A 9,528-nucleotide genomic window follows, 5' to 3' on the forward strand; every position below is an offset into this window, starting at 1 on the left:
AGAATGACGAAGACCTCACTGTTGCATGCTACTAGCACAGTGCAGAGCCTACGAAGTGGCTGCAGGGCAAAGTGGGTGCAAAATTCTACCAATCTAGAATTTTTCATTTGACTTTGCAGGGGTGTACATTACAAAACAAAAGAAAAGTTTTCGAAAAACTAGGATCTGCACTGATAACAAGTCAAACCAATCCATAACTATTTATTAATGCATACTATTGGAAGCTTGGGGCTGGCAGCAATAGAAGAAAATTGAAATGTGAAGATAGGTCTGAGTGGAGCATTTTTAAATGATCCCCTTGCTGAAGTGTCATCTAGTAAGGAATTCTTGCAGCTGTACAAAGGTTACTTGCCAATGCGCAGTCTCAGCTAGAAACACAACAGCTTTATTACTTATTTTGAGCAAAATAAGTCAGGCTGCTACAACAGTTACTTGGAGTTTTTTTTTAAATGAGATGTCAGCGTAATCAAGGTACAGAAAAAGAGACCCAAGCCTCAAAGCTCCCTCAGCTGAAAAACACAGCAAATAAATACAAGTAGAAATCTTTCTAAAATACATCACAGAATATTTGTCAATTAAACAAGTTATTATTTACTGTGTGTTTAAAAATCAATGACAGTCTACACAAATATACTCAGATAAACTACATGTAGAGGATAACTAGGTGCAAGGTAGTATCCCAAAACCTTGTCAATGGGTGGATTAGTCAATCATGTGGCCTGAGGACTGAATGAGTCATGGGGTTGCTAATGAGATAAGGATAGAAAGCCTGATACCTTATGTCAGGAGTTCAACTGGTTCTTAGAGCACTCTCCTGCTGTGACCTAGATTGAAGGCACAAGTAACGGTGCAGGGACAACACCGGCTTTCCTATTGGAGGTCACTGAAAGATTCACCTAAATCTACTTACAGAGGAAATGTTTGCCTGAAAGACAGAATACAAACAGTAGCTTTCTGTAGCAGGGTCCCCCCCACTAAGGTTCTCCCAGTCCCAGCTGCCTTGAAAAGCCTGGAGAAAGAAAAGGAGGTGTTGTGGGCCATCAGCTCACCAGCCCTGTAAGCACAGGCTGGGGAGACCTTTTAATGCAAAACTTCACCTTTCAAGAGAGTTCCCCATTGACAACCATAAACAGAAACAAGGCTGAAGAACCCTGTTATCAGGTGCACAGAGTCTTCAGTTCTCATTAGGGTCCCTTGTGGGGACCTTGGAAGCTCCTGTTAGCCCCTCGTGTATGTGACTTCGCACTTGCCAATTTGATGTAATATATGCAAATCCCTCAAAATGGGAGCCTTGAATCTCTTCAAGTAGAACAGTCTCACCAGTGAAAACTCTTGGAGTCTAGACACAAGAGATGCAATACATCCAAAGCAAACAACCAAAGATGTCTTGATCACGGGAGAAATCCCTACCTGTGCTGTGCCAGTCTGCCTCTGGCAGAGTAAATTTTATTCTGCAGAGTAAAATCCGGTGCTAGTCCAACCCATGGGAAAGTAAGTAGGAGGCAAAGCACAAGGCAGTCTGAGAGAACTGAACATGGTACAGCAGGATGATACAAGAAAAAAATGAGGTGGGAGAATGAGATAGAGCAAAGCATGCTGCAGAAGAGGACAAGTGGAAGAGTAAACACAGAAGGAAGCCAGAGGGCAGAGACAAAAGATAATGAGAAACAGAAATAAGCAGGAAGTTGAAGACAAAAGACATGAAAAGAAATAACACAGATGAGGAAAAAAAAGCAGAAAAGGCAGAAATAGAAGAAATACACAGGAAATTCATCCTGCCAGAAACAGCTTCTTACCAAGTGCAGACAAGAGACACTGCCAAAAGAAGAGCTGAATCAAGCATGAAAAGTTCAGATCACCTGAAACTTCAAGGCAGATCAAAAAAACTACATTAAACTCTGAATGAAATAGTGGGCTTATGAGGATTCAGCCCAGAGTATACTGGCCCTATCCCCCTGCTACAGCAAAAGAAAGACTTTCCTGGATGAATAATAGTTTCTCCAATCTACTTGCAGAAGAACTGTACCAACTTGTGAAAATGTCAGTTGGTCAGTGCTTAGTCAGTTAAGTAGAATAAGGGATCAAGTTCAATAATTCTTGGAAGTTCATTAGTCTGTATAGTACTCTATGCAGAACAGACCATCATGACAGAACTGCTCCATTCAAGGAATAGAAGATCTCTTTCTCCTGTCTCTCCCAGAACACAGAAGAATCACATCAAACTGCTTTCTAGATACATGCTCCCACAGAACACAGAACTGTAACACCAGTAAGTGGTCAAGCACAGTCCATTCAGAATATAACTCCACATTTCTGATCCACACGCATCAGGAAACATGCTCAAACCGGTTCCCAATTAAGCTTGAAGATTTCTAAGTTATCTTATACAATAGTGCTTCACATCATACTTGAATCCAAAGTACCAGCTTAACAAAGGAAGTTGGGCTACACTAGGAAAAATGTCAGCAAAATACCTGAGAAAGATACAAGGACACAGATCAACGGTTAGTGCACTTCATGATGTATAACCCTAGTCATAAGGAAAGACAACACTGCTCCTGCCAGAGCAATTTATTCTATTACATCAGGTAGACAGGATGTGCCAGTACATTCCCTTATCTGGCTCAAGTCTGCCCCAACACATGGCAGTACTTGAGCAAGCCTAGTGGAATTACTCAAAATTAACAACAGGCAAATTTAAATGGCCAAATTCTAAACTGTATGTATACTTAGAGGTGTTCAAGACCTCTTTTCCTAAAATGGATAGGGAACTCTTACTAAATAAATAAATAAATAAATAAATAAAAAGGTAATGTATTTTTGCTTAGACCAACCTGTTCACATTAGTTAAAATAACATCAGGGACAAAAACGTCCATTGCTTTCTAACCGCTAACACATTGCAGAATTAGGTCAGATACCAGCCTAACAAAGCTAATGCTAAAAACATTTATTTCAAAATGATTAGCCTCTAACATAAGTAATTATTTTACCATGTAATGCTTTATGAAAGTTGTTATTACCAAATCTCTTGTTGGATTGACAGCTATTGAGATCTGTGCCCTCAATTTCTCACAGAGGGGGGAAAAAGAAGAGAGATAAGACTGTTGGCTGGCTAGATACACAGCTGCATAAGTAATTCTTTACATTGACCTGAATTATTCTGCCTTTTGCTAGCATTTTTTTTGTCATCCATATAGGCTTAATCTTGATGAACAAAAATATATTAAACGGGTCATATGAATAGAATGCGGTTGGTTTTTTTTCTCCTGAAAGTAGTTAATCTTACACACCACACAATGCACAAACATCTCCATAAATAGAAAGCCTCATATCAACCTAAATTTTCCATCCAAAGTAGTCCAAAATTACCTACTTACTGATCTGGCATCCAATTTTTGTTCTGAAGACACCCTCCCAACTGCCGCTCAAAAAAAAATAAGCCACATAGATTTTCAGAACTCAAAGGACTACTGAGGTCTAGTAACTATTTCAAAATGTCTTTTAATGTAAATGATGAAACTAATGTAAATTCAAATCACCTTTGAGAGTGATAGCCTCCCTAAGTATTAATAAAATAGCAACTAAAAGGAAAATATTTTTCATGATATTTTCAAGTACAACACAGGTATACTATTTTTAATGGAGGAAATACAGCTCTACAAAGTACTGCAATATCATCCTTTTTAAAAAAACACTTAGAAGTAACTGCTTTTAAAATTCACGTTGATATTCTTATCACTTCAAAATGTATTGCTGTAAAGTTTCCCACCATTCTCTTCTCATCTAATAACATATACAGCTAAATAACACCATTAAAAATTGAAAATAGATTAGACAAGTATACTAGGAAAGACAGTAAAACTTCAGAAGGACTGAAAAAGGCATGTCTAAAACAATAGAAATTTAAATCAAGGTTTTTAATACCATACCTATATACACACACAGCATAACATTAATTTACATTCTCTTCCAAATAATTTTACTGCTGAAAAATATCTGTTTTTAAACATATGACATAAAGGAACACATTAAAAATAAAAATAAAACAATTCCACATTCTGAATATATTTTATTCCAAAGTATCACTACATACCATTTTTTTTGACTGAAATTGTTACACTTAATATGGTCTCAAACACTAGCAGCTAATCTTGACCATCAAGATAAAAGAACATCACTATAAAATAAAAATTCAAGAGTACTTACCAAATTATGATTAGTTGAATTAGAATCATCTTCTGGGAATGGAATGTAAACAGCTAAGGCCACACAATTGGCAAAAATAGACAGTAGTATAAATATGTCAAATGGTCTGGAAAATCCTGTTAAGGAATCCATGAATTCTAAGTGCCTACAAACTTTTAAGCCTAGCTCTTCTTTCAGTTCTAACACTCAAACAGGTCTTAGGTCTCAGGCAATCTTTTGACTGATAACTGTGACAAACACTCGATCACCTCCAGCTATGTCACTACACTGTATTATTTTCCATCACACTAATGTTTCAACGTGCTGCTCTTTTCTGCAAAGGGGAGAAGACTATTACTGTTGCTGCCACAGAGCACTTGTTATTAAGTTCTAGAGATTAATTTAATTACATACTCTTAAATCAATATGCAGGTTAACATGATAGATAAGGAATAATTATGGAGCTGTTTTGTCTTCATATGCTCACATTAAGTCTCATTAACAAACAGAAATGTGTTTATCCAAAGGAAGAAAATCATTTGGTATCTAGTTCATAGTAAGATGAGAATGATTCCCAACAAATCACAACTGTTCTCCTGTAGAGAGCTAGAATGTTGTGTAATGCACACAGAAAATTCTGAGCCCCTTTCAGCTGTCTTGGACAACTGAACACCTGAACAGTTTTGCTTTGGCCAGAACCGATGAAAGGTTAGATGAGTAGACTGGCTAAGAGAATATCATTGCTGGCTTGGCAGCCATACATACTGGGAGGCTTTAGGCTTTCACACGGGATGGCAGGAACTACAGCTACACTTTTAACACCATGTCTAGATGAATACAGTTGAAATCTGGAGATATTTTTCCTCCAGGAAAAGAAAGATATTTCTTAAAATTCAGCCTTATGAAGTTTATCCTCCAGCTTATCATCAATTTGCCTTTCACTGAATAATATTTAATTATCTTCTTCTAACTAAAAATATGGAGGTACTCAGATGAAACTACCTTTGGAAGTTTGGAAACAAAGTATTTGGGGCTTGACTTTTTTTGCCCTCAATTCAGTGCACAGTTTCCTCATATATGTCCATAAAATTTCCATAAAAGATTGAGCAAAGAGCACTGAATATAATCTTTGTTTCCTCAAAAACAATTTTGTAAATTTAGAATAGACTTTTTATGACAAAAACACCTATTAAGCTCACGTGCCCATTAAGATCTTGTAAATTTCGTTTGTTGGCATCTCAGTTTGTAACCTCAAGGGCTGAGTTTACCTTCACAAAAGCCCATCAACATCAACAGTCATTACAAAATGAAGTTAGAATACACATCTCAACAAGCAGTGTTCTCCAGACTGAAACGGACAATACCAGCGCAAGACTGACAAGCTTGTTTTATGATACAGTGATAGTGGGACAAATTCTGCCCTGAGTTATTCCACTCTAGACCCATAGTAATTTCATTTCACTGGCCTTAGCCAAGGAGATGCCAATTTACTGAAATTAGTTGGACTTCTACCAGTTTAAATGAAAGTGGAATCTGTTTCACTATCTTTAATTAAGTTCAAAGAACTGGAAAAAAAAAAAAAACAAGCCCTATAAATGAGGAATATTTCCTACTGAAAGCGGTTGGGTGCGCTGCTTAAAATGACAAAATGAATTTTCCTTTGTTAGTCTACTCTCCTGAACAGCTGTCTCCTGCTACAGGGATATTGCCACAACTAACAGGCAAGTGTTTTTCACCTTGTACTTCAACAAAGCTTCATTCTCTATTTCAAATTTTTTCTTGAGAATTAAACAATATACCAAATCTACACGCTCTTTGTTCTTCCAAAGAAATACACATTCTTCCAAATCAGAACCACTGAACTGAAGATAAAGCAATCCTTCCAAGCACTCACGTCATCATGAGCACAGGCCAGTATACCTGATCTTGAATCTACAGCTGGACGAGCTTCCAAATGTTTGGTGGCAGACATATGTTGTAAATGTTCAGGCATTCATATGTAATTACAGTGAATCCGTACTTTAGCTAAAAGCCTTCCTCACATTTAGCAATTGGAAAACATAATTTTGAAATAACTTCTACATTCATTCTACATCTACATACATTTGCCCTAACACCTCATCACTATATAGAAGATAGGGGTTTGACATCTTAGGTCAAAGGTCATCTCCCAATTAAAATCATTAGATGCACTCCTGTCTATTCAGCCTTATTTGAAAGAGCAATGAATTCAATATAGAGATTTGATGGAATATAACGTAGGCTTGCAAATGCAAAAAGCTAAGGTCAGAATGTGTTCCCCTCTCCCCCTAAGAACAAATGAACAGCTATGAGCTCTTCCCTGTCTTAGAGGTACTTACTTTAATGAAACAATACTCTACATAATTATGACACAGATTAAGAGGCTATCATTAACAGCAATTTACATAAATTTAACTACCATTAACATTAATGAGAGTTACCCGCACACAGTTAAGTGAACTAACGCGTTAGCTGTGACACTATCAGACATGGCAATACAATTCCTTTGATCTATCTGGAAAACTCAAGGAACAGATGGTAAAATGAAACTGCATCAAAGGATACTTCCATTCTACTAGACTGATGCAGGCTCTTCGTATTGGGTTGTTGAGGGATAAACAGAAAAGGGCACGGGGTGGCCGACTATTAGACGTATTACCCTGTTTTTTGCTCTTGGCATATTGCTGGCGTTTTCTTTGGGACAGAGATCCTACAGGCTGGGTTGTGGTGGTACTCATATTTTGGGCAGCCTTTGCTTGCCTAGCAGCATCAATTGCAGCTTGCCAAGACAGAACAGTTTGCTTGGATGGTGCTGAACTGTTTGACTGAGTAGTTGGTCCGTCACCAGGGAGAGGAATTCTGGTGCTACTTGCATAGTTCGCCTCTGTGAGAGAAAATGAAAAAAAAAGTATTTGTTTATAACTTTTTATGCTAGAATGTGTCACAGTGTTTTTGATGAAAAGATCATTTTAAGACCTCTTGCTGGTGTGATGCTTATATTATGTATACTATAGAGCATAAGTATATGCACATGTGTATGTATGTATGCGTACATATATACATGATTGAATATACAGGTATGAGTGTATATATGTGATTCAACAGTAGCCAAAAGGTCTCAGGAACTAGCATTAATTTCAAGTTTAACCTAAGTGTCAAGGCAAGTGCTACGCAAACACTTCACATTTTGATTGTTCTTTTTTTTTTTTTTTCCTTCACAGACCAGATAGCAGCTCTTCTGTCAGCACAATAATGCAATAAAACATACCTCCTCCTAACGACCAGCTGGGCTGTGGTGCCTCAGCATTTACTATTTCCTCACCTCATCCTGGTCAAAGGAGTAGTCGTTTAATCCTTGCACATTTTTCGATTGAGAACAACCAAGTGTACACCTCTTCCCCCAAAACAAAAACCCCAGAAGTCCTATAAGCAAGTTAAATTTCACACTGTTCCGTATTCTCAAATAAAAATGCCTCCCACACAGGAAAACATAATATCGTCTGGTGGTAAATATGTTCATAAAGCCCTGCTATCTTGCACGCCAGAAATTACACCCGTCAAACTACTGTAAAGGAATTTTATTTTATTTCTGCTTTTCCACAAGGTGTCACAAAATAAATCGCACCTTCTAAATAATATTTTTAAGGTCTTTTTTTATCCCGGATGACAGCAAAGCGGGCAAAACACCACCTCCTCGCACAGCTCTTTCCTCGCGAGCTCCCTGACTAGAGCAGCAGAGCCTCCTCCTACATGCACCTGTAGGAAGGAGACGCTCCTAAGTCAAACCCAAAACTTGAAGATGCCTGGGTGGAGAAAAAAATGGAGGAACGGCACAGCATACGCGCAGGGAACCGGGGCTGACAGGCGGAACGGCAGCGAAACGCATCCAGCTACCCGGGCAGGAGGGGAAAACATCTCCCCAGCGACCGCCGCTCGCCAAGCAGCGGAGCCTCGGGGCTCGTCAGCCCAGCCCTCCGGTCACCTCCCGTCGCCTCCCCGGCGGGGGCAGCGCAGACCGGGGCCGCCTCAGCCGCTCAGGCGCCGCCGGTCCCAGGCTCGGCCTCGGCCGCCGCCGCCGCCGCCTGCGTGAGGGGCGGCCGCGGGGGGCGCGCTAAGATGGCTCCCGGCCGGAGCTCACCCGGCGGCAGCGGGGCAGAGCTGCCCGCCCGCACCTGGGGCTGCCCGGGGGCAGCGCGGCTCCTCGGGGGCGGCGGTGTCAATCGCGACGTTTTTCACTGGATTCCTTTTTTTTTTTTTTTTTTTTTAAAGCAACGGCACAGACATCCCTCCCCGCCTGCCTCCCGGGATGCTACGAAACGTGGCTCGGCGCAAATAACCCCCCGATCCGCGCAGCCATCCCTCGGGTTCTTCAACACGAGAGGAACAAAGCCCGAGCTCACCGTGCCCCCCGTGCCCCGCTGCATCCCTCCCACCTCCAAATTACTGCCCCTGGGAGGGGGAGGGGGGGGGCTTAAACCTTAAACCCAGCTGCGGGGGACGTGGCGGAGCCCCCAGCAGTCGCGTCCCCCCGAGCCCCGACGGCACCCCGATCCCTCCTGTCTTCGCCCCCTGCCCCCCCCCCTCCCGTCTCCCGGTCCCCTCCCCACCCCAAACCTGCCCCATCCTCACCCTTCCCCTCCCTCTCTAATCCCCGTCTCCCAAATCCCTCACAAATCCTCCCCCGCTGCCCCCCCGCCCTCAGCCCCGGGCATGCTGCTGCCGCTGCCCTTGCTGGCTCTTACCTTCTGGGTGCTGCTCCGGCTGCTGCTGCTGGTGGTGGTGCATTATTCTCACTTTCTCCAGCGTATGAGAGGAAAAAAAAAAAAAAGGGCCGAGACGCCCCCCACCCACCCCGAGCCAGGTGTGCGCTGCCCCTGCGCTCCCGCTACCCGACCCCCATGGTAGTGACTAGCGACGCGCGAGGGGCTGCTCCTCCTCCTGCTGCTGCTGCCGCCGCTTCTTCGCCGCTGCCAAATCCCTCAGAGTTTGGGCCAACATGACACTCACATCCGGGTGACACGGGATCTCTCCATCCCTAGCAACCCGGCTGCTGCCGCCGCCAGCTCCTCAGTCCCACTCCTGCCGCTGCCGCCTGCTCCCCGGTCCCCCTCCTCCCGGTGCCGCTCCTCCTCAGCGCCCTCCCGCCGCCACCACGCCGTTAACTCCCTCGCTGCTGCCGCCGCCGCCGCCACCTGCTGCTCCCTGGGCCGGGCCGGGCCGGGCCGAGCGGGAGCGCGGAGCTGCTCTTTAATCTCCCGGAGCTCCGGCACGGCGAACAGAGCCTCCGCCGCCTCAAACCGGCCGCGATCTCGCCTCACCT

General features: G+C 42.7%; 1 protein-coding gene across 19 annotated transcripts in view; it reads right to left on the reverse strand.

Moving 5' to 3' along the window:
* Positions 1–9,031, reverse strand: part of CACNA1D (calcium voltage-gated channel subunit alpha1 D) — a 188,890-nt gene extending 179,859 nt beyond the window's left edge. For 18 of the 19 annotated variants that reach the window (XM_040568759.1, XM_040568772.1, XM_040568770.1 and 15 more), the window contains exons 1-3: positions 8,951–9,031; positions 6,774–7,092; positions 4,209–4,314 (exon numbers count right to left, since the gene is read on the reverse strand). In XM_040568759.1, the coding sequence (XP_040424693.1) occupies positions 4,209–4,314; positions 6,774–7,092; positions 8,951–8,993 (468 nt within the window). In that variant the 5' untranslated portion in view covers positions 8,994–9,031. Of the gene's footprint in view, positions 1–4,208; positions 4,315–6,773; positions 7,093–7,833; positions 8,039–8,950 lie in introns of those variants that run through there. The other variant, XM_040568774.1, reaches the window with a different exon arrangement.
* Positions 9,032–9,528: the final 497 nt, after the last annotated feature.

Source organism: Cygnus olor, chromosome 10 (assembly GCF_009769625.2).
Source record: "Cygnus olor isolate bCygOlo1 chromosome 10, bCygOlo1.pri.v2, whole genome shotgun sequence".
In the NCBI taxonomy this organism is placed as follows: Eukaryota; Metazoa; Chordata; class Aves; order Anseriformes; family Anatidae; genus Cygnus; species Cygnus olor.